Genomic DNA, 25,207 nt, shown 5'->3' with positions numbered 1-25,207 from the left:
GAACCCACGGCCTCCTGCGTACCAGGCGAGGTAGTTAACATCTCCTAGCCACTCTGATGATGATGAGACACACCGCAAACTCCAAGTATACAGCAGCAGCAGCAGGCTTCGCCAGGGTCGGGATCGAACCCACGACCTCCTGCGTACCAGGCGAGATAGTTAACATCTCCTAGCCACTCTGATGATGATGAGACACACCGCAAACTACAAATATACAGCAGCAGCAGGCTTCGCCAGGGTCGGGATCGAACCCACGACCTCCTGCGTACCAAGCGAGGTAGTTAACATCTCCTAGCCACTCTGATGATGATGAGACACACCGCAAACTACAAATATACAGCAGCAGCAGGCTTCGCCAGGGTCGGGATCGAACCCACGACCTCCTGCGTACCAGGCGAGGTAGTTAACATCCCCTAGCCACCGTGGCCCTCACGATGATGCACGAAGCGTTGCGGCGAGTCCGCGATGAGATTTCTCTCCATTCAAACGGCAACAGCAAATCACCCCCCGACTCGGGACACGGGCAGGAATCGCAACTACGGGATGGTGGGAGACTCAGTCCGGTATCGTGAAGGACGCCGCCGCTGCTGCTGCTGCTGCTAGAGACAGAGACAGTCGCCCTCCAGCAACAACAGCGGAGGGCAGAGGAGCGACGCTCACAACAACGAGCGGAGCGCCGGGCGGATAAAACGCAGCGAGTTGGCATAGTAGTGGGTACACAGATGGTGTGCATCTGCCAGTCATCTCAGGCAGTCAACGCATGGCACCACCTTGGTCTGCCCCGTGACCTTCTGCCAGCAGAGCCTTCGACACTTCACGTGGCCTCGACGTGCACCTAGCCTGGCACAGGCGCCGTGGTGACATCAGAGTCACTTGGCGGGGTACTGGTACTTAAACCCCTGAAAATGTACATCCGTCACAGTGCACCGTCAGCTATTCTTACGCTCACGCCACGTGAACGTGGACATTGTGGGCGCGTGTACAAAACAATTGATTCCGCCCGCGATTGGTAAGGGGGGACATTGCGAGGAAACGCTGCGGGGGGGGGGGGGGGCTAGTCGAATGGAGGGAACAAAACAAACGAGGCAAGATACAAAGAAAACAAGTTACCAGCGGTCTGTATTTTATTTTGCAATCGTGAGCCCTGACTCGTGATAACCTCAAGGAGTCGTTCGGTTCGTTTGAATCGGTACCGTTGGGGGGGGGGGGACTTCGTTCCGGTGGACAGAAGAGGCGGGGTTACAACAGACAGGGGCGGGGCCTAAGTGGAAGAGGGCGGGGGATATAAGGCGAATGGGGCGGAGTTACAATCAGAGGGAGGGGGCGGGGATACAGCGGGAGGGGCGGGGCCATAAACCAAACGGGCGAGGCTACACCGGGAGAGGCGGGGCTACAGTGGAAGGGGGTGGAGCTATAAGGGTGGGGGGGGGACTTCCTCCGGCGGACTGAAGAGGCGGGATTACAACAGGGGTGGGGCCGCAGCGGAAAAGGGCGGGGCTATAAGACAAACGAGGCGGGGCTACAAACCAGAGAGGCGGGGCTACAGTCGGAGGGGCGGGGCTAAGCGGCAGGGGCGGCACCGCAATCCAAACGGGCGGGGCTACAACATAAGGGGCGGGGTTACCGTAGGAGTGGGTGGAGTTATAAGGGTGGGGGGAGGCACTCATTGAACGAAAGGCAACAAAATTGTCAAGAAAGCGTTGCGGCTTTGAAAATAATATAAACAAGGCGACGTTTCGGGCAATAGTCCTTCACATCATAACAAAGAGGGCAAAGAGGCAACAGTGGATAGGAGTTGGGGAGTGGGTAAGATTTGGAGACGCCGCGAGTCTCTCTGTTGTGAAGCAGGGAGGGAGGGAGGGGGGCTCTGCCCGAAACGTCGACAATTATACTGCATATATTTCTTTCTGTTTCAGGGCCGCACAGTTTTATTGACGAAAGTGTACGGGATATTGAAGAGGCGCCGGAGGGAGTGGGCGGTATACAACGGAACGTGGGCGGAGTCACCGGAAAACGAGGCGGGGCCTACAAAGTGGGGTGGGGCTAGGATAAGGAGGCGGGGCCGTGCGAGCAGCAGAGGCAGAAGGCGGGAGACGCGAGGGCGGCGAGTGGCTTTGAGTCACCCAGCAGCAGCAGTAGGAGCCCTCGGCTGAGCGGGACGAGCCGGGAGAGAGTGAGAGGAGGGAGGAGGAGGCAGGGCCCGGCCCCGGGGCTCGCGGAGATGGAGGCGAGCGACGCGCTGTACATCACGGAGGGCGGCGAGATGCCCGCCGATATTGTGGAGCTGCACGAGATCGAGGTGGAGACGATCGCCGTGGAGGCTTTGGGCTCGGCGCTCATGGAGGTGGACGGCCACTCGCCGGGCATGATCGCCCTGCAGCCCATAGAGCAGCACGAGCACCACCTGCACCTGCAGCAGCAGGAGGTGATTCTGGTGCAGACGCGGGAGGAGCTCGTGGGCGACGACGATGACGGCGGCGGCGGCCTCACCGTGTCGGCCTACGAGGACCACCACCAACAGCACCACATCCTCATCCCCGTACCCGTGGACGAAGAGGAGGAGGAAGAGGAGGACGACGAGGAGGAGGAGGAAGAGGACGACGAGGAGGAGGACGACGAAGATGACGATGACGATCTCATTGAGAGATCTCTGGCCGCAATGCAGCCCAACACAACCATCACCACCATCACCACCTCATCCGTCCCGTCCACTGCGCTGGCGGCGGCCCGGGCGAGACCGTCCAAGAAGGGAGGTGGAAAGAAGGGGGGAGGAGGTGGAGGTGGCTCGGTCAGGCGGGGTTACCAGCTGGAGGCCGGGGAGGTGCTGCCCGAGAGGCCACCGCGCCGTTGGGAGCAGAAGAAAGTTCAGATCAAGACCCTGGAAGGGGAATTCTCGGTCACGATGTGGGCCTCGGGTGAGTTTCGCGTGGTTTTCCATCCACAACATTGCCGTGTTGTGGGGAGTGTGAGCGCCATGCGGTCACTTCTCGACACCGATAACCCTCTTCCGTCACCATCGCACATTCACCTCTTGTTATTGTCGAGTGTTGTGGACTGTGCTCACCACCATAGTCGATCAACAACAGTCCTCGCGTGGTGTTGTCTGGCGGGTCCATGTGGTGTTCATCATCATGTCTGGCCGGCTCGAGTTGTCTGACTTATATCAGTCGTTTCCCATTTTAAGTGAATACATCACGCATAACTGAGAACGTTCATGCCTTACGTCTCGCCACCACTCTTGACTGCAGGACCTGACACGTCGAGTGGTCAAATGCTTATTTGCGGGTACATTTTGTTTACGTTTTACTGTAAACATTACAGTTTAAATGTGCAGTAAGCTTTTTTTGTGGGATATATTCGATCTAGACTGGGTCTTATTTTTTCCAAAACGCATCATTTAAACTCGTGAGTCTTGCCAAACCATTACCACCCATCATCGGATGTCGAGCTTACATCGTTTCCACAAAACGCAATGAATCTTAAGATCCACGGCGGCATGGGACTTTCACGTCAGAAGCCGGCCACACTAACGCCCCTTCCCGGCGACCATTGAATGGGAACGCGTTTGAACTTTAGACGATGAGAGCGAGAGAGAGCAAACGAGCTCTGCAGCCGCCTGCTCGCGACGAACAACAAACTCACAACGACGAAGCCGCGGCGAGACGGGCGAGCAAGTACTCGCTCGCTCTCGGCAATTTCTACCTCGCGAATCGCGCGCGCAAAGCTTGCGGGGCGGGTGGGATAGAGAAAGCTTTGCGCGCCTCGAATGCGATGCGTTCTCTTTTCTTCTCCCCGGTAAATTTCGAGTGGTTTATTGTTCCTTGGCGTGGACGAGCGAGAGGAGGGGACGACTCCTTCTCTCGCTCGTCCGCGCTGCTGCGCTGTGGCCCCTGGGCGCCGCCATCTTCCCCCCCCCCCCACTTCAATGGCGGAGGGGAAGATGGCGCCGTCATGGCCGCCGCGTTTTGGCGCGGGCCCCCGGGAGGCCCGCCGCTTCGTTCGACGATTTCGCCGCTCGCAGCGTGCCCCGACGCACCCTTCCCCTCACGGATCGCTATATTTTTCGCGCCCGCGGCGAGCCGCGATGTTTTCGTGGCGCGTCGGGCGCAAATTTATTTTGGAGTTTTTTTTGCGTGTGTGTGGTGTAGTGTGCGAGCGAGCGAGAGCGGCTGGGGGGGGTGTTTTTGTTGTGCGCGGGTCGTGGCGCTTAGGAGGATTGTGCCGTCTCGTACAGCAGACGGCGCCGCAAACCGTAAAAAAAACACAAGTGCGCGGTTGCGTAAAGCGTTCAAGGACGTTTTTTTTCCTCGATCTCGTCTTTTCCACAACGCGATGTATTTGTACGTAGTTTTTTGTGTAACCGGCGATGGCAGTGCTCCTCTCTCTCTATCTCTCGCTGACGTTCTTGGCTCGCCCACGTCTCACGCATTCCGGCGTGCGTGAGAGTCGTGGGGGGCAGCCACCGTGTACGCTCGCTGTCGTTGGTTGCCGCCTTTCACTTTCTCCTTTCTCTGTGTCTGTACACGGCCTCGCTAACACACTGCCGCCCTCTCGCTGGTCACACGCGGCCACTCGGCAACCACACGCCACCCGCTGGCCACTGTCACGCATTGCCCGCACCCAACCCCACCGTGGAGTTGACAGAAGTGCCAGAAATATAAAGTCCCAAAAGTGTTGCCCCCTCTCCCCGCCCTGCTCATGATGGACAACGATTGACGATTGGTTATCATCTTTTTTGGCAGCCCCGAATACAAGTGGGGTGGACGTTCCACACGTCCCTGTGGCGGGTGTCAATTGAATGGACGGGGAGCCACTGATTGTATCCACCAATATTCTCACCAAGAGAGCCACCCAGTCGGATAGGGTGTGTTATTTTATACCGTACACACATACAACACACGGTTTGTGTTGTACATAGCGCTTCGTAAGGGATGATTTTGTTTTTGACCCCAGCGATTCGATGGATTGCTGTGTACAAGCTTCTACTCGAGAATCGAGTAATGTTAACGTTGTGGTCAATTTACAATCGGAATCTTGCTCTTTGTTTTTTTTCGGTAAAGTCACGTAGGTAAAATAAATGAAAACAGCTAAATTAAATCACGACGTTTCGGAGGCAACACAAGCTTCCGTCTTCAGGTGGAACAGTCAAAGCAAAATCTTGACACAGCTGATTTTGCTGTGACGGTTTTTAAATGGGCAAATTTAGAAGGGCATGGACAGCAAGAGGTTAGGGGGGCCGAACTTTTCACATCGTGTCCATACAATCAATGGACTTGTCCCAACATACCAGAACCTGATCCTCTTGTAAAAGTCTCAAGACCGGGTGATGCTTTCAGGGATAGACGACACCCATTATCACATGCATCATCGCAATCCATGGGCAGATCGCCCGTAGGTGTCCGTTGCACATTTCGTCGTCATTTGTTTCCACTTTCCTCCGTCTTGTGCCAGTATGCTCGGGTAGCGGCGATATCTTTCTGGCACCAATCTCTCACGCCGTCAAGCCGTTCTCTGCGAGATCTTTCTCCTAAGGACCTTATCAAAATTGGGGTAACCGAGCTTTGAAATAGACGCGAAACGATTGTGTGATGTGAAATAGGATTCGCACATCAAATTGTGCGTCTTGGAACCTGTCAGGATTCGTGGTTATTGGAGCAAATGAGACGGAACATGAATGGACAGTACAAAGAGGGAAACTGAGTGAAAAAGAAAATCTTGTGCTAAAAATATGGACAAGGCAAATGAGACGACATAACAGCATCCAGACGAGACCAGCAATACCTCCAGCACAAAGGAAACGAGACCAGAAATAATCCATTATTGATGAAATCATGACCCTGAATTGCAACAATGTAGTGAGCCGTCACATGCCTATAAAAAGAGCAAGGTTGAGGACTGCGTGACCAGTAAACACTTGCAAACATAATTAATCATCAGCCGTGATCATACATCTATGCTGTTCACTTCATATTGGTGTTTACAATACAATCTATAGCTCCCATCCATTGCAGTAAAGTTGAGTAATTTCTTAATGTTCTCTGGTGTATTATATCCTGTTTGTGTTATCTAAATGATGCCATGATGTTAATTATCTCGCCAAAATATGTGCGGTGTCTCGCACTCTTATGCAACGAGGAACCCATGACTTTGATGTTTGTGGGCCGTTGTCATGGGTTTTGTAGACAGACGGGTGCCTGCTGCAATGGAAAAGTTCAATTTTCTGAGCACCAAGATCTACTCTTACATCAGCACTGCCGTCTGGTTCTAGGCCTTCCCCGTGGTTGCGTCGACCTTTGGGTGTCACTCAAGTGCCTGTTTTGGAGCCATTTATCATCTTGCGTTTGTTCCATTCATCTGGCGGTTTAAGGTTCAATTGTAATCTCTACGTCTTGTAATTTTTGTCGTCGAGTTTTAAAGCTAACTCCCATAGCTCTATTAAATCACCACCTCCACGATTTTATGTATTTTTACCATTTGGCACGGTCTCTGGTTGCCAGATTCGTTTTTTGGTCTAGTACTTTGTAAATTCTACAGTGATCCGAGTGTGGAATATATAAACACACTCTACACCTTGGACAGGGGCCACAAACACAGGCTTGTGTTACCCTTAGGCGCTGCAACCCTTTGAATGCAAGGCTAGAAGATGGTGCCATACATTTAGAGGATCTCAACTCCTGGCAAAGGACAGATAAGCCAAATATTTTCTCACCTGGCCAGCATTTCCCACTGCAGGGGCATCTTGCAGTGCTACTTTCATCATGCTTTCCCTGCCGTGTCTTAAAGTGTTTTCTCAAAATGAGAATAGCGCAAGTTTACAGGAGTGCGCTTGCCAGGAGAGTCCCTGGTCTCATCATGGCTGCGGCTCTCATTTAAGGTGTCTTGGAAATTATCCTTGATTCTCGCGATATATGTTTTCTCCACGCTTTAAATTTTCCAACCCCCTAACCCTCCTGGTCCTATTCAGCGGATGACAAGAAATCAGACGGGGAGGCGGAGGACTTGGCGGAAGAGGTGGTGTCGGGAGGCTCGCCGCTGCCCGATTACTCGGAGTACATCACGGGCAAGAAGCTTCCGCCCGGCGGAATCCCTGGCGTCGACCTCTCAGACCCAAAACAGCTAGCGGAGTTTGCAAGGTGCACGCGTGTGCATGCCGTCGCCACACCGAACATTCGTAACTTGTCCATTGGTTCACTTATTCATTACTTTGGTAGTGTTTTCTAACAGCGTGCTTATGTTTGGTATATTGTTGCAATAGTGTGGCTTTGATGTCTCTCCCTTAGGCGTTCATAATGGCTGTTACAGGGCTGTTGTGCCGGACGCACAGGGTTTTAATCTGGGCAGCCACCTTACCTGTCCATGTGGCTCTGTTGCTTTGAGTGCTTGGCTCAGTCTGAATTTTGTAAGTTCAAATCCAAGTGGGGGTCAATTCGGCCCTCATACCGACACAGTCCGTAAAATGTCGTACCACTTTGAGTTATTTTGCCATCTCCACAGGAATGTGGAATTTCCATGACGGGCTTATGGCCGCCAAAGTTGATGAGCACCATCAACCATTCATTTGAGCAGGAATCCAATTGGACTTTGTGTGAGGTTCTTCTGTGAAAAGAGTCGTATCTAATAATAATTTAAATGTATAAAGTGCTTGGCTTAAAGCTTTCGTGACTGCAGGAATTCATATTCTTGGGTCTTTCGGTAAAGTCACGTGGATAGGTATTTGTTAGTTTTGTTATTTACGTGACTTTACCGAAAGACCCACGAATATGTACAAAGTGCCCTTAAACAATCATTCTCAGGGCGCTATGCATAAAAAGGCAGAACAAGTTAATATTAACCAAGGAAAGAAGAAGTCAAAAAGACGTTTTGAAAATAACTACCGAGAGCCATTTTAAACAGATATGTTTTTAGTCGAGATTTGAAAGGTTTGCAGTGTCTTGGAAGCCCTGAAGGGCAAAGAGTTCCAGAGTTTAGATGGCACAATTTACAAAGGTACGATCACCGCAAGTCTGAAGCCTAGACCGTGGGACAGTTAGCAGTGCACAATCTGAGGATCTTAATGAGCTTGATGCAGCATATGGCTGAAGGTCATTAATGTAGGGAGGAGCAAGTCCATTTAATTGTACATATATTTTTTGGGAAATTTAACTTAGAAAATGCTTACCTAGAATACAGTTGTGGAGGTATTGGAGGTTGGGCATGTTGTATGTCCTGCCTTCATGCCTTGCCTGTTTCCCCTTGCGCCAGAATGAAGCCCCGGAAACCCAAGGAGGAGGAGTCTCCAAGGACGATTGCTTGTCCACACAAGGTCTGTACCCCTTACACCCCCCCTCTCTACATCCAATTGTTAAGGGAACTCACTGACTCTGAAGCATGGCTCACTTCAGCCAACCTGATCGTGATTGAGTATGGCCTGTCTTCATTAATTTTGCGTCTCCTATTGGGACAAGAACCTTGCCCAAGTTGTGATCAAGCCAGGACCGGCAAAACTCTTTTGATTTTGGTCAACTTTGGTCCGTTTGATTTTCGAGAGATAGTGATCGGCAGATAATCCATTATATTATGGCACCATGAACAGCAAGACATTTGTTTCATTATTATGCATGCCATTGAGACCCTAATACTGTCATTTTTGAAAAGTGATCAGTCGCTGAATAAATTTTTAAAACAATATCATCACTCAAGTTATTTAGAAGTAGTCTTGTGTTTGGTATTTCTAATGTAGTCTAATCTGATTATTTGGTTACTTTTATGATACTGTTTTTAAAATTAACTTGTTCAGTTTACTTTACTTCAACATCTCTGTGATATGATGTGTAGGCTTTGCATTGTTGTCTGTGGTCTGTTTGCTTTGAAAGCAACTGTCTGCTGCACATGGACCCAAGCTGATGATGGCAAACTTTTGCAGCATTTTAATTGTCTTTGCAACCATTTATCGCTTAATATAAAAGTAATTACCTCTTACTATGTTATTACACACTGAAAGTTGAGTGTTCACAGGGTAGCTGCCCATTACACAATGTTTTACTTTGACTGCTGTAGTCCCCTGCACTGTACCGTGTCGGCTGCCATGTAGTTTCAGACTTGTCCACGGATTGCTTCATAGGGTAGCAGGGTCATTCCCCGGTTTGATGTGAAGCTGTGCGGAAAGATGGATGGGCTGCTTCTGCATGCCTTGACACCAATAATACGAATGGGATATAATTGGTAAGAAAATAATTAAAAATATACTTTTGATTTAAAGCTTTCGTGACTGCAGGGATTCATATTCTTGGTTCTTTCGGTAAAGTCACGTAGAAGGGAAACAATATAATAATAAAAATATAAAACAATAAAATTCTCACGACGTTTCGACTGCAACACAATCAATCATCATCAGGTGTGAAAACCACAGCAAGAACATTTGAAAAAAGTGGCGTTTTTTTTAAACGTTAGCACCACGGAGAGCGATTTGGCAGTTATTCAGATGGACGAGTCCATCTATGTTTGGAAAAGAGGAGGGGGGAGACAAAAATAATGGATGCGGTCTGAAAGCCACCGTAAGCGTGAACAATCAATTAAGAGATTCGTTCATGAGGCTATCCACATATACAAACACAGAGACAATTTCAACCGAGAAGATGGATTCTGGTTTAGCAATCGTTGGAAGGATTTGATAAACAATTTCGGGTCTTAATTGATTGTTCACGCTTACGGTGGCTTTCAGACCGCATCCATTATTTTTGTCTCCTCCCTCCTCTTTTCCGAACATAGATGGACTCGTCCAACTGAATAACTGCCAAATCGCTCCCCGTGGTGCTAACGTAAAAACAAAACCGCCACTTTTTTCAAATTTTCTTGCTGTGGGTTTCACACCTGATGATGATTGCTTGTGTTGCAGTCGAAACGTCGTGAGAATTTTATTGTTTTATATTTTTATTATTTTATTGTTTCCCTTCTACGTGACTTTACCGAAAGAACCAAGAATAAGAAATATACTGTATAACAAAATGCATTTAGGAAATCAATACCAATCTAGGTGTGTCTAGACAAATACAATGTAATTTTAAAAAGCTTCCAAATGGGTAAATGAATTATTAACTGTATGAAGTGATTGATTACTTAAGTGTTGTGTGTGTGCATGTAGCCGGCACATTTTGTTCATGCTTTGCAGCTTTTTTTCTGAAAGTACAATGCAAAGAGGACCATTTAAAACGAAATACTGTTACCAAGGGGAAGGCAAAGAAGGTGGTTTGTCATTCATCGTTCTGGCCTCAACACAGCCTCACATGCCGCACTCCGCTCAATAGGCAGTCGCTAAGAGTACTGCTTGCCCAAATAGCCTATAAGCAAGAATGGGAATGTTTTCATACACATTGTATGCGTGTATCTGGCCCAATGGCACTATTGTTTTAGAGTACTTGACCCACAGTTGTAACGTTGCGAGTTCATATCTCGCTTGCGGGTCTCTCCAGGGCTAATGAAATTAATGCGACTTGGTGGGAAGTCACAACACCAGATTTCCTGCGGATAACCTGGCTCTCACCATGGGAATGCAGAATTTCTACCGAATGCTCGGCTCCACCATCGGATTCGAGTCCCGCCTCTTGTTTTTGCAGCAGAGATGCATCGACTTGGTCACCAATGACAAATGGTGTTTAAACCTTGCCTGGCCCTCCACGAGATTGACTTGGCCTGTAAACAAGTACCTGGTGCATTGTGGATTTGTATTTCATTAAGGATATAGGCTGCCCGTCACCTGAACGAACGAACAGTTGTGTACTTGGCATGTACATGAGTACCTTGCATGCCACAATGCTGTGGTGGTGTCGGGGTGGTTGGTGGTGTTGCATATATTTCGCTTATATGCTTTGATATATTCCTAGATGTGTGCAAGTGTTTGTGTGTTTACATGTCTGCGTGTTCATTTGGCACCTGTTTGCATGCTGGTGTGAGAGTGCATGGGAATTTGCTAATGTATGTATGTGTGTACTTAGTGTTAAATCATTTGTTAAATTTCAGTTTATACTGATAAAATAAATAGCATTCGGAAAAACTAGCTGGTGTAGGTGAAAATGTAAAGACTGCCATATATAGGTTCATCCTCTGCAGTATCCCTAACCTTCATTGGCATTCACATGTACCTAGCAGTGTGTGTATCTGTGCATGTGTGAGTGGGCCGCAATACTTGTGTGTACGTACATGCTCCTTCACGTGTCTGACAGTATTTGTATTCATGCCTACATGTACAGAGGTAGCGCAGTGGTTCGCGCGCTGCGCGACGAACTAGCTGACTCCGAGTTCAATTCCCGGTCACGGCCGACACCAGTTACGATTATCTGAACCGATCCTGGGCCTCATCTAGGTCGACTTGGCTTCAAATAAGTATCTGGTGTGGTGTGACAACATCGCCACTGAGGAGACGAAGGTTGTCGGGCGTGGTGTTGGCTACCCACCCCCTCGTTTACCATGCTGGTCTTCATAGGTGCTCGCAAACAGCACTTGCTCCAACACTATGTTAGGCTATTCGGGGGATGTTTGTCTTTGTACATGCGTACATGTGTGTTCTTATTCCTGTATATGTGTACCTCTGCACGCATCTATGTGAGTGTAAGTATACATAATTGTGATTTTGCATGGGTACGTACGTTGTACCCGTGTGTGTATGTGTCCGCGCGCGAACATGCTCCAGGGATGCAACAAGATGTTCCGTGACAACTCTGCTATGCGTAAACACCTGCACACCCACGGGCCACGTGTGCACGTGTGCGCTGAGTGTGGCAAGGCCTTCGTCGAGAGCTCCAAACTCAAGCGGCACCAGCTGGTGCACACGGGCGAGAAGCCCTTTCAGGTCAGCATGTCCATAGCCCCCCCCCCCCACCACCACCTCCTGCCACTCTCAAACTCGCCTCAAGTCAGTCGGATCACGCGACCTCAAGTCTTGTCTCGCTTCCGTGATAAATATTGAAAAGTGGTCGTTCTGTAGAACAATCGGTTAGTGCGGAGCAGACTGCCAAGTACTGCAAGGTTTTATAAACTAGCCACTTGAAGTACATAACTGTGTCGGAATAGAGTGATCTTCACAAATATTGTAAGTTTCACAAATTAATACTTTTTTCACTGAATTCCGGTTGGGATGTGTTTTTTCACGTGAGCTCTTCAGAGTTGTTAATATCTCATTTGGAACATTGGGTTGGTGTTTGGTAACTGGTGTGTTAGAGTAATATGGGGACATCCATTTAGTACGTACGCAAAAATCTGTCAACTTGACCTCTCCCACCCTCCCTGCACACACGCGTACTTTTTACACTCCCCCCCCCCCCCACCTGTGTACGTATGCTTGATGCACCCACCCCCCCCCACCGAATCCTATAGAACGGCCGATATTTAATCCACGCAGAAACGATCAAGGATGAATAATATTAACGTGTTTAAGCAAACAGTCCACCGCTGGACTATCTAACTCATTTGAAGACCAATGTAGACATTATTATCGAGGATTAACCCCCCCCCCCCCCCTCCGTTTCCTATGTGTACGTACATTGTCAGTAGACCCCCATACGCAAGAGTACGCATTTGGGTTAACTCGCCCCTCCACGCGTACGTACTAAATGGATGGCCCCTAACTTGTACGGCAGGGAAAATAATGTAGTAACTCGGCGAACAAGATTCAACCAAATAAACCCTAGCCTGCTGTTTCATATTCATCTACAATCATTCTCGAACCTGTGGCCGTGTGTCAGTTGAAATCTATTGAAATTGGAGTTCATTTCACCTCTAAATGCCCTGGTGGTGACATGGCCTTCACTATAGCGCACTTGCCGCTTGTGTTGCAGAGGTTCATGGTTAGAAAACTAGCGGCCGCCCGCCCTTATTATTGCGGGGTGTGATGACCCTAATGATACTATGCACCGTTCGCTTCTCAGTGGGCATTAGATATCACTTGGTGTCATTTTGTAAGAGTAGGTGATTGTGTCCCCGGCATCAAGGACCCAAGTTCAAACACCCACAAATGTCTCAATTGGGATTATACATAGCAGTCACCCACTACTGGCGGATGTGGCCCCAGGTCAACATTTGCGAATGAGACAAGCTTGGTCTCTTGATATGTTACCTGGTTAAACAAATTAAACTTGAAGCTTGGCTTCTAACAAGACAAATATTTTATATTCTCTGCGGAATGGGCTCCATAGATGAATGGATGCTGGCTCCCGTAATGCACTATATGTGACCTCGCAAGAATGTGTTTTTTCGCATTACAGTGAATGTAGTGACCTCTAGTGGCTACAGGGGTCACGTGAACCGTTTACACAAATCAATTCAAGGCATGTAATGTTAAGTATAACAATTTAAATGAAACAGTGAATCAATGCATTGTTGGACCCTGAAAAGTCAGGCTCGTGGTGCTCTCTGCTGGTGAAAAGATGGTTAATTTTGAGATTGTTGATTATTTTTTAGGCCATTGTCAGTGTTCAAGCTGTGGGTGAGGCCGTGGGTTGGTGAGACCATGGCCCAATGTTTAGGTTGTGGGTTTGTGTTGAGGCCCATGGGTTAGCTTTGAGGCTGTAGGTCAGAGTTAAAGCTGCAAGTCGGCGTTGAAAGTATGGGTTAGCTAGGAGGGCCGTGGGTTAGCATTGAGGTTGTGGGTTATTTAAGTGGTGGGTCATTGTTAATGCTGTGGGTTAGTGTTGAGACTGGGTTTATTATTTAAGATATGGGTTGATGTTAATGCTATTTATTAGTGTTGAGGTTATTAATACATATATTTGTGTTAACTTGTTGACCCGCTGATACTGGACATCTGTGAAAAAGAGCTTCATAGCTCATCGGATTCTTCCGGTCTAAATAAAAATTCTGATTCTGTACTGGTGTTGGCTACAGCTTTGTGGTGAGGTTGCATGGATGCCTTCGTGTGCAGATTTGCAGTGCATCAATGGTCTGGGGAGTCATAGAATCATTTAGTGTCCTATATAACCAGTCAGATTCACCAGCATTAGCACAGTACACAATACGTACTAATTGTGTATGTATTGGTAATGCTGTACTCCTGAAGTACTATGTATCAGTAATGTAGTGATGCAGTGCAGTACACCTCCGGCAGTTGAACGCCAATTCCATCACTAGACGGCGCTGTTGTGGCACTCTGGAAGTAAAATTTTTACACTCGGAATATAAAAAACAAAGTTAAACAATCATTGCAGAAATAGCCCAGTATACAAAGCCCACCTTTGCCACTACTACAGACAACATCTGTGTTCTTCAGTTGTATCTTTAACGCGAGTCGGAGCTTGGCTGACCTGGGGTCATCTCCACGATTCGGGATCCCCTCATCCTCTTTCCTCTTCGCTATTCCCACCAGCGGGGTAGTGTCTCAAGCAATCGCTATCTTGCATGTAACTTGGGTTCAGCGTTTTCCTTTGATACAAATTACATTTGTATTATTTTTACTCTAGCTTCTAATCTTACTGACGTGAAGGGGGCGAACGTCTTCGTGTTAAATTTGTATTGAAATAAACACATTTTGTTGAAATAAAAATTCTGTTTATTCAAGAAAGTATCGCCAAGTCTCTAGACTCTTTTTTCAGGAGGCTTCTATATTGGGATGTTGGGCCAATTGAATTAACATTTTTCAAGTGGAAGGAATCTGGAATACTTGAAGAAACCCACAAATATGGATTTTTAGAACCCATTTGATGCACTCACAATGTTTAGCCTTTTTACGCCTCAAAGTCCTTAACAGTTTTCAGCATAACCCATTATCCTCATGAATACCGCTTTGTGGAAAGTCAACAGTCAACAATATTCCTCTCCCAAATTCGGAATGTAAAATTTCCATCACTCGCCAGGGAGACCACCAGTGGGCATAGTGCTGCCCCTTCATCATTTGAGCAGAGACACCAAACCATTGACTTTCAAAGTGGACACTTTTATAATGAATGGTTTTCCCAACTGAATATTTTTCTGAACATCAATTGTTTTTAATTTTCGGTTTTCTTTGAACACATAGCTGAATACTAGATAAATGTTGCATCGGAGTATAGAATGAATGCCTCACTATTGATTGCAAGAACCGAGGTTGTTTACGAAGGCCAGTGTTCTGCATCCTTCTAACACCCCTTCTCTCCTATCACACCCTGTGCCCCCCTACCACCTAGTGCACGTTCGAAGGCTGTGGCAAGCGCTTCTCGCTGGACTTCAACCTGCGCACGCACGTGCGCATCCACACAGGCGACCGACCGTATGTCTGCCCCTTCGACGGCTGCAGCAAGAAGTTTGCACAGTCAACAAACCTCAAGTCGCACATCCTCACGCACGCCAAGGCCAAAAACAACCAGTAAGGGGACGGTGGCATCTCAACCCCCCTCCCGGCACGTCTCGGCGCAGACGACGGAACGAGAGAAAGTGAGGACGAGACGAGTAAACAAAACGGGTGGGGACGGTGAGCATCCGTTTGCGGGCGGAAGACTCTTTTCCTCTCTCTCCCAACCGCCGAGTTTTTTTCAGTCGGAAGTGAAAAATGCCACAACAATGGAGCAAAGAAAAAAATATTTTCAATCGGGGGGCAAAAAAAGGAGGGAAAACAGCACGACTAGAAGAATCAAATAATGACTGCGAAGAAGAAGAAGAAAGCTTTGCCCGTCGGGAGACCAACACATGGCTTTCGGTACTGGCCAAGCGAAAGTGCTTGTGGAGTTTGCCTTGCGACTGGTGGTGCCGTGTCACGGCAGTGTTACCGAGTCCAACGTTGTTCTGGGCAGTTGGGGCCTCAATGCCGAGGCTTTGGAGCGAGTGCTTCATTTCATTTGCAGCAGCACACACGCGCGGAGGAGGAGGGGGGGTTTTCGATTTCTTCAGCCACCGTTGGTTCTGTCGGGAACCTGCCGAAGTTGCGTTTCACCAGCGCATCTCGCCCAGAACCGCTCCGTCTCTGCATAAAGGTTTTGGAACCGGATCCCACATCTTCGCAGCCACACGGTGCCAAATTATCCCCTGTAGGTGTAAAAGCTTGACCCAGTATCTTAAAACATTTGGTTTTCGGACTTTTATTTTATTTGCCTGTTTTATGTTTCATTCGACAATGAAATGTTGCTGAATTTGGCTTTGGCAGTTAAATTGTTTCTAATTTTTACTCCGGTCTTCACCAGGACTTGCGTCCAGGAGAAAATAATAATTATTGCTAAGCCCCATGGGAGAGTGGAACGCGTTGGTTGATGCGACTTGGGTTTTTGGGGCACAGCAGTTTGACTTTCATCGTGCCAGCTTCACACAAGCACTCAAAACCGACGACGTCTTTGACAAAATGCATGATTTTTTTTATATTATAATAATGTTATTATATTTTTTTAAGTGGGCTTTTCGATGCCGTTTTACAAACAAATGATTATTTTGAGCAGGGTTTTTCAAATCTTGGAAATGAAAAGTAAAAAAAAAACTACTGCGGAAGAGTGAATTGTGCCTTTTTATTTTTAATTTGTATCCAACATGGCTGAAAGAATTCGGCGCCCTGTTGCGCAGTTTCCACGTGTTCAGTAGGGGAGTAGTGCTTAATTAAAACTCGCATTTTCATCCGCGTGCATCCGGCCGTTGACAAGAAGTCACCAAGATTTATTTAGAGCTGCAATCATTTGTATATATTTTTTGTCCTTTTGAAGCCGTCTAGAAAAGGAATTTGAGTCGTAAAAATGTGTTTATCGTGCAGACTGTCCCCTTAACTGCCAGCCACAGTAATGCACCCAGTATAGAGTCACTGCCTCATTCGATACAGATCCCTGTCTAGTACATCACTGATATGTGTGTGTGATGCCACGGTGGCGAGGAGATGTTAACTACCTCGCCCTGGTATGCAGGAGGTCGTGGGTTCGATCCTGGCCCTGACGCCTGCTGTATATTTGGACTTTGCATGTTTTCCCCGTGGCCGCGTGGATTTTCCTCCGGGTCTTCCGTTTTTTCCCTCCGCATTTAGAAACATGCGTTTAGAGTATTTGGCTGCTATGTTTCCACGTGATAAGCCTCTTCATTGAGCTATCATTTGTGGCCAGGTCACTTCTGAAAAAGAGCTATATATCTCAGTGGGCCTTACATGGTAAAATGAAAAAAAATAGTTTAGCTTTCTTTTATAACGAGTTTTCTCTGGGTGGTCTAATATCCTCCAATATGAAAAACATTGCTAAATCATTAATTGGCCATGCACCCCAGTGCAGGAGCTATCTGAGAAATATTCTTGAGAATCATAGTTCATCGTTAGATAGAGCCCTAGTTGTAAGCTCCCCTACATCTTGCCTACTGCCATTGTTCACGTAAGATTGGTTTGTTCAAAGGCAACCCCCGTGATGTTAAATAATTAAAGTTGAGAAGTTATCAGCTGAATTTAGGTAACATTGAAGTCGACTTATTAAGGTGTTTTTATGTATATATAAAAAGCTCCGGATTGAGAGCAGGTTATTGAGACCAGGCATCATTGAGACAGACATTGGAGTGGTACCCAGATGTTGGTGACCAAGGGGAAAGCTCTGAAGCCAAATGGTGGGATACAGAATTTATAGGTTGACTCGGTTGTTGGTTGATTGCTGCACAACGGTTGTGGTATCTAGCAGACAATGGAAACGATGGTAAGGTGTGGTAATACTGATTTTGGCTGTGACGACACCTCAGCGTTGGCTACCAAACCAAATGCTTTTCTGAACCAATGTTTCCCAGTGGCACTTGTTTCGACAATGCAAATCCCGAGCTAGTTTTGGTTTTGCCTGAGCCATCGGCACTGTGCAGTCCAATGGATAAATACTTCGGGGTTGCATGACGTTATAAACCCAGATACATCCACGAGCATAGTTTGCTTCGGTTAAACACATGCCTCTATATATATAAAAAAATAGTTGATCTGTAAGTCCTTTTCATCGGTGGACTTCAATGTTATTTTATGTCAGCGATGATGCAAACATCAGTCCTATTTATTACCCGCAATACACGAGACTACATGATGGCTTTGTCAGCAATATTGAGCTGGATTCCAGCTTCTATCGCCAAATGCTTTAGCGTAGGACGTCGGTGTGTGTGGAGTTGGTGCAGTGATTTTCAATCTTGTTCTCGTGGTCTCATCTGACCCATGCATTACACTAGGCTCATGAGTGTGGTGCTAACTTTGCGGGGCCAGGAAGTACATTATACAACCCCGAACCCCACTTCTGATTTGTAACTTGAGGGCAGAATTGATATTTGTTGCTGTTGGGTGACTCAAAGTAAAAAAATTCCAACCAGCTCCATATTTAGCATTTGGCAATACTCATGTCTCTTGAAAACCCTCAGCCACTGGTAGAAATGCTACATTCCTTCGACAGAGACCACTTTCCGTAGGACAATCACTGGTGGCTTCTATCAAATTGGTCGTCATTTTTACGAAGGACCAAGTCGAGTCCTGAATGTAATTTTGAATGTGTGACCTGGTTGTACGCAGTGGTGCTCGGCTTCTTCTAGCATCTAGCCATCCACAATCGTGCTTTGGTTAGACTGCTTGACTTTATCAAAAAGTTCCTTGAGAGTTAATTCGGCCCTTTGAAGTTCAATAACATAAGCAGCATAAGTGGGAAGTCAACAGTGGTCATCCTACCCAGAGAATGACTCCTGTCTGGAAATGTGGGATAGCCATCGCACTGCAACATGCTTATTTGAGCAGGTGGGATGCCTTCGCGACCAAATAATAACTCCCATTTATGAATTCACCAGGCATCCATGCATCCCACAGAAAATACGCTAAGCTTAGTACCAACACACCTGAAGGGAAATGCCAATGTTTGTTTGACTCCACTCCCAGGGCTTTAGCTTCGACCTTCAAATTATTTGCTATCCTTGTTGTTTTGGAACGTGACATAATGAAAATAGAATGGTACCTGTTTAAAATGTTGTTTGATTTGTACAGTCGATGTATGTGTTTTGTTCGTTTTAGAGGCGTTTATTTCTTTGGAAGCTTATCCCTCTTCGTCAGAAACGCCGGCTGGCCAGCGCTGGGTTTTGCCATAGCAGCAGTCGTCATGCCCGCAGGTGTCGGTTCTCTCCCTGAAGTTGCAGGGACCCGAGGCTGCGCTTCTGTGGGAATTTACCTCTGGGAGGCTGCTTTTCAGACCCCAGGTGTGCGTGTTCGTCTACGCAAGGGGAAACTCTGTCGCGGCCGAGCGGACAGAGATAAGCGTGTCTTTATGCGTCAAACGCGCCAAGGACGAGCATTCGGTTTGAAATAAAAATAGTTCTTTATTTAACCAGCAAAAGCCTCACCGAGTCCCAAGACACTTTTTTTAATGTTTCTACACCGAGATGTTTGCCACATTCATTTTTACTCGGTTTTGCTTTGCATGTGAGAAGAAAGCCAGATTAGATTACCTAGAGACGACATCATGCAAGCAGATTACGCTGAAAGTTCTGCAAAAATGTTTCATGAGTTCACTTTCTGTACTGTCACCTGCCATCTAGTGGCCCAGCAGGTTAAGGAATTTCCAAGCACACGATGATTTGTGTGTGATCCACCAACCCCACTTCTTTAGGCACTTGGTTACATAGATCCAGCACTGATTTACAGCTTTTTAAAGCGATATTCACATCCCTCACTTGCCAACTTCCGTTTCATATCAGAATATTACCTTATGCTTATTTACTGCCCAATTTTTACATTCCTAACATGTTTGTTCTGGTCCTTGATTAGGACGTATGAAACATTGTTTTTTTTAGTTTCTAAAAGTGCTCTTGCGCTCTCCTTCCAGAACATTCTTAATGCTGATCTTTTTTTTTACTACAAATTTTTGTTTCATACTACAGTATATCCGTATTTGTGAATCTGGGTTTGTGCCAGAACTAAGTTTCTAAGCACGGGTCTAGTTGGGCGGTGCTGCTTTTTTGGAACGCTGCACATTGAAGTCCGGGTTCATCCAAGCCAGTCCATGTGGGGGGTGGGGGGTCAATAATATGAGTGTGCCTGTGGGGAGTCGGCAATGGTTGTCCCGTTGATCAACTGGCCCTGCCACGAGGATGGTGAATTTACACCACACCAGCAGATGAGCACCGCCCCATCTCAAATACTTACCCATGTGTCGCCAGCACATTGCTCAACCGGGGCTGACCTGTGGCTGACCTGTGGCATCGTGCGGCCCAAAATTACGTACGTGTGGTGTAGTGTGTACAAGCTGTTCTCCTTTGTGCCATTCACATGCCATGGGTGGATCGGTGTGTGTATGGGAGTGCTTCATTACCTCTCCGTTGTGCTGGTATGCTGCGAGCAGCTCTTTGGTGGCAGAAGCATAACTTGTGTTTTGACAGGCAAGAACATTCGTAAAATGTAGGTGTGCTGAACTCATTGGGCAACCTGCACTGGCTCATTGTTTGCAATTGAAATTGCGTTCTTTTGCAATTTAAGTTTCATTGCCAGGAGACACTGATAAGAGCACTCAAATTCGCTTTAGTAGTGATCTTTGGCTGAATACCAGATGGTGCACTTCTATGCTTTCTTAAGAGTGAACATTGCTTGGAAAACTGCAACATGTAATCCTCAAAGTGGAGCTACGCTAAAATTGGTTGACATCTAAATTGTATTTTGCTGTGGTTTTAGTGGCACTGTCCGTGGATAATGTAACTCCTCGGAAGGTTGCAAGTTCCAATACTGATTGACGGTTGAATCAACGGTGAAAATGTGTATTTTTACACCCGATTTTCAGAGCTGCCAATGGAAACGAGTTGCAACAACCCCGTCACAACCGGATATTATGGGATAATTTGACTCGAGTAGCATATTTTAGTTATTTTGCTCGGTGATTCCGCTGATGCAATTTTCACCGTTCCACTTCTACCTTTGGCAGTGCATGCTTTAAGTCTCAGGCAAACGAGGATCGTCACCGGCTGGGATTGAAAACATCCGATGGCTTCCTGCCCCGTTCACAGAGATGGGGCACCCCTTGGCCCTGCGCACGGCCACCGCTTTACCCCCCACAGTCGGCACAGCTTTACCCCCCACAATCCGCCACCGCTTTACCCCCCACAATCCGCCACCGCTTTACCCCCCACAATCCGCCACCGCCTTACCCCCCACAATCCGCCACCGCCTTACCCCCCACAGTCGGCCACCGCCTTACCCCCCACAGTCGGCCACCGCTTTACCACCCACAGTCGGCCACTGCTTTAGCCCCCACAATCCGCCACCGCTTTACCCCCCACAGTCGGCCACCGCTTTACCCCCCCACAGTCGGCCACCGCCTTACCCCCCACAGTCCGCCACCGCTTTACACCCCACAATCCGCCACCGCCTTACCCCCCACAGTCGGCCACCGCCTTACCCCCCACAGTCGGCCACCGCTTTACCCCCCACAGTCGGCCACTGCTTTACCCCCCACAATCCGCCACCGCTTTACCCCCCACAATCCGCCACCGCCTTACCTCCCACAATCCGCCACCGCCTTACCCCCCACAATCCGCCACCGCCTTACCCCCCACAAGCGGCCACTGCTTTACCCCCCACAATGCGCCACCGCTTTACCCCCCCCCCACAATCGGCACAGCTGCTGCCGTCGTGTTCCCCCGGCAACGGTGCCTTAATGATGTCGTGGCGCTCTCGTCGAGACAAAAGTGGGGTGGCGGCGAGGGGGGGTGGTGCAGTGCAGTGCTTTAATCGTGGACTCGCGCAAAGCTACACAATGCAGGACCGGCTCTTGGGAGCCGCTCGCTGGCCACGCTTTATGGAAATGTATGCCAATAATATCTGGGCAGGTGGTGGTGCCATTCGTCGCGTGCTCGACACGCTTCCAACTCTGGGGGGGGGGGGGGGGGGGGGGGGTTCTGTCCTGATTGAAAAGTGACTCGGTCCATTATTATCGTCGTCATCGTACGTTGAGAAAATGATTTCCACTGTGGGAAGTCAACTGATTGTCTAATACACAGGAGAGGTTTTTTGTCATGAGAATGTGGAATTTCCAGCACTGGCCAGGGGACAGCAATGGGGATAAGTGCTGCCTCATGCTTGTTTGAGCAGAGAAGAATGTTGACGTTCACTTAATTATTCCAACTCCCATTTGTGCTATTTAAGCGAGGAGGCAATATTCCTGGTCTCTGAGGGCGTTGAAAGTAGACGGGTCTTGCATTCACTCTCCCGCAAAAGACATGGGCTTCAGAACTCCATACACTCTGCTGTGGAGAGTGGTTCACCTTCACATGTATACAGCTGTATTGGGAAGTCTAGTAAATGGGGATTCTGATTCATGTTCGTATGGAAATTGTAAACCTACTGATTATGATGAAACCCAACTACACTTGATAACTATTTTCGGATGGCAACATTGTCAACGGAGGTGATAATCCAGCAATGTTGAGGTGGGGTTGGTGGATCACTTGGAGATCATTGATATTCAAACCAGCAATGTTAGGTGGCCAGGATATGGCAGTGGAGCAATGGGCAGGTCACTGGCTCGTTTGTAAAGATGCTTTTAAACATACCCTTTATATGCAAGGCTTTCATTTGTTCATTCCAGTTTCACTTGCACATGCATTTTTATATAAAAAAAAGATTTGGCCAAAAAAAGGAAGTGTATTGAATCCCAAAAGAGGCTTTTGCTGGATAAACAGTGGACTGTTATGTGATCCGATATGATGTTGATGATGATTCGATGGCTTTGACATGGCAAATGACCACGATGAGTTTTTTTTGTTGTAGCATTTCTGTACACCGGGTAAAGAAGTTGAGAAGAGCCTGCCGATCACGGAATTGTCTTTGTTTGCGGACCCGTGGCTGTAAGGTGGTGAGTTGTGTTATGACAGATCTCTGTTATGTCCATCTATTCACCTTGGGAGGGGCACCCAGAGGTATGTGACCCAAGGGGAAGAGCTCGAGCCAGAGGGTGGTGGTGATGGCGCTGTAAGAGCTCTCGTTGGGAGTTCTGATGTCGACTGCTGCAGGTGAAGGATCGGGCAGAATGAAGGAAGTGGTGGCATCAATTGCATTGGCCATGAATGATCACTACATATTGATCTCGGATGCCTGTGTATGCATTTTTAAGTTAATGATGAGCTAAATCAAATTACCCCTGTTCAGTTCAATCTTGGCTACCTGGTACATCACATTTAATGTCGCAATGTCTGGACTCTACTCCTTTACACTATATTTATTTCAATGCTAAAAAGGGACTTCCATTGCTTCGGCATAATGTAATGTAATTTTAAAAAGCTCAACACATTCATCAATAACACTGCCTTATAATATATGATAGATGACGTTTTGGACACTGGTCCTTCATAGCATGTTTTTTTGTGCTATGAAGAAGGGCCATTATTTTCCTGTCAAGGCAGTGCTTTTAACCAATGTGATGTTATTGTTAATTTCTTGTGTACCACTGCCAACAGCAGCAGCACCACAATCTTTTATTACAATATTAAGTAGGTATAGGCAGTTATGTACATGTCTAAGAACTAGGTCGATACAACGATCTTCATAACCAGATAGGAGCCCACCGAGAGAGAGACCCTTTGACTTCGACCTAACTCGTGGTGCTAGGGAGTTAAATGCAAATCCCCCTCCTCGCTATTGAACCAGCACACGCAGCGATGCGGTTCCAGCTTGAACCCAATGCGAGGGTTATATCATTTGGCCCGCAAGTTTGATTCTTGAGTTGGTTGTCTTAAAAGAACAAGTTCCCAGTGTGGTGATGTCACCCAACATGTACGGCATGATGGGGGAAGTCTAATGACCACAATTGTGCCCCTTCGCTGTTTAAGAAATCACATTGCGTGTATTATCATGAATTGTTCAGTGTTCTTTCAGCCCACATGCAATGTTCTACCTAAAAAGTTTCGTCATTTACAGATAGCGTGAGAATCGGTTCAAGATTTCCTCGCTTAATGTGCAGATGCTGCTGAGAAACGTTGATTTGGAGGAAAGCGCATTATGGGCTGATGGGCCAGATCTAATTTAAACCCCCCCCCCCTGTGTGTGTGTGTGTGTACTCGCAAATATTTTTCCTGTCGTGGATTGCAGGTTGGACGAGGCGCTGTGGAATAATGAAACCTCACTTTGTTTTAAGACGGGGCAAGTGCAGGTCGTTGCGAGCACGTCGTGCGGGCATCGCTGTGTGTGCTATCAGAATATTGCGTCGGGTGGGCAAGCAGGTGGTGGCACAGCAAGTTGGCTGATGACCTCTTTGGGTGCAGAACTTTAGATGCGTCGTTCCCTTCAAGCGTGGATTTTCACCAGGTACTCCCGGGTTTCCTCTCCAACGTGAAAAAGAATTGGGCCAATGCAGGCCCCCCACTTGAAAATTAACTGGTAGACTTACACCTGTCTTGATGAAAGGACGTTATTTGTTAACATACATAAAACATTGTAACATTACCATGGTGTTTCAGTATTGGGAGGGCGACTTCGACAAACGAATCTGCCTCCAATTACCAATATTTTTTACAAGTAACAATCATCTGTTTGGTGTTCTTAAAGTAATCTAATTTCACCATAAAGTAACTTCGACCTCAGAAATGCGTGAGTAGGCTTTGTACTGTGATCTGTGTTCATTGGTAGCTGCTGTTACCCTCCTCACTGATGCAAGCCACCCCCCCCCCCCCCCATTTTCATTGCTTTTGGAATCAATTAAAAAGTTTTAGACAACAGTCAAAAGTGAGGAGTGACGATAACCATGTCCCTGATTAGGGACACTCAGATCGCTCACTTAACGGGAGTAATCGTACGGGGATTGTGATGCCCTGTCTGGGTAATTACAAATTATCGTTTGCGCGTTTCACTTGTGGATTGCATCTCCTTGCCCGGCCACCGTTTTGAGAGTGTTGTGGCCATTTTGGCCTCTGCACGGTTAATTTTTATTTTTGTTGTAAATTTGTGAAATTTTGGGACGACTACGGCGAGTTGGACGCGAGTTCTAGTTTTGACTTTGTCCGATCAGACTCTTGCAACTCGGTTAAGGCGTAGAGGGAGAGAGAGGAAAAGCAAAAAAAATGTGTTTATTTTTTTATTAAAAAAACAAAACGAGAAGTTACTTTTACGCCGAGTCTCGCATTCGGATGCGTCGACTAATACGTAATTATATAATATCGCTCGGCAGCGGGAAATTAAACATTTTACAGTGCAAACTCGTTAGCCTATGTGTGAGTTATGTGTCTCGAACGTGTCTCTGTGTGGGTGTGTCTGATTAAGGCCGGCACAGCACTCACGAGGTTTGCTGTGGACACAACAGTGTCTGGCCACTTGCCTTCCCATTGGTTT

The 25,207-nt window shown here is 47.4% G+C and overlaps 1 protein-coding gene across 1 annotated transcript; it reads left to right on the top strand.

Annotated features, from left to right (window-relative positions):
- The first annotated feature begins 1,907 nt into the window (after positions 1-1,907).
- On the top strand, positions 1,908-25,077 carry LOC116943367 (transcriptional repressor protein YY1-like). The gene is made up of 5 exons (XM_032956207.2): positions 1,908-2,915; positions 6,965-7,133; positions 8,242-8,302; positions 11,666-11,824; positions 15,129-25,077. The coding sequence occupies exons 1-5, from the start codon at positions 2,222-2,224 to the stop codon at positions 15,309-15,311; spliced, it is 1,266 nt and encodes a 421-aa protein (XP_032812098.1). The 5' UTR covers positions 1,908-2,221; the 3' UTR covers positions 15,312-25,077.
- Positions 25,078-25,207: the final 130 nt, after the last annotated feature.

Source organism: Petromyzon marinus, chromosome 17 (genome assembly GCF_048934315.1).
Source record: "Petromyzon marinus isolate PM22_M1 ecotype Great Lakes invasive population chromosome 17, UKy_Petmar_22M1.pri1.0, whole genome shotgun sequence".
Taxonomy (NCBI): Eukaryota; Metazoa; Chordata; class Hyperoartia; order Petromyzontiformes; family Petromyzontidae; genus Petromyzon; species Petromyzon marinus.
The sequence above is the reverse complement of the archived record's forward strand: the minus strand, read 5'-3'. Positions and strand labels throughout refer to the sequence as shown.

What these genes read in the sequence shown, in the direction of transcription:
- LOC116943367 (XM_032956207.2), top strand. Translation starts at nt 2,222, where the DNA reads ATGGAGGCGAGCGACGCGCTGTACATCACGGAGGGCGGCGAGATGCCC. An exon ending in CGATTGCTTGTCCACACAAG is followed by an intron (nt 8,303 to 11,665) that starts GTCTGTACCCCT and finishes AACATGCTCCAG; the next exon opens with GGATGCAACAAGATGTTCCG. An exon ending in CGGGCGAGAAGCCCTTTCAG is followed by an intron (nt 11,825 to 15,128) that starts GTCAGCATGTCC and finishes CCTACCACCTAG; the next exon opens with TGCACGTTCGAAGGCTGTGG.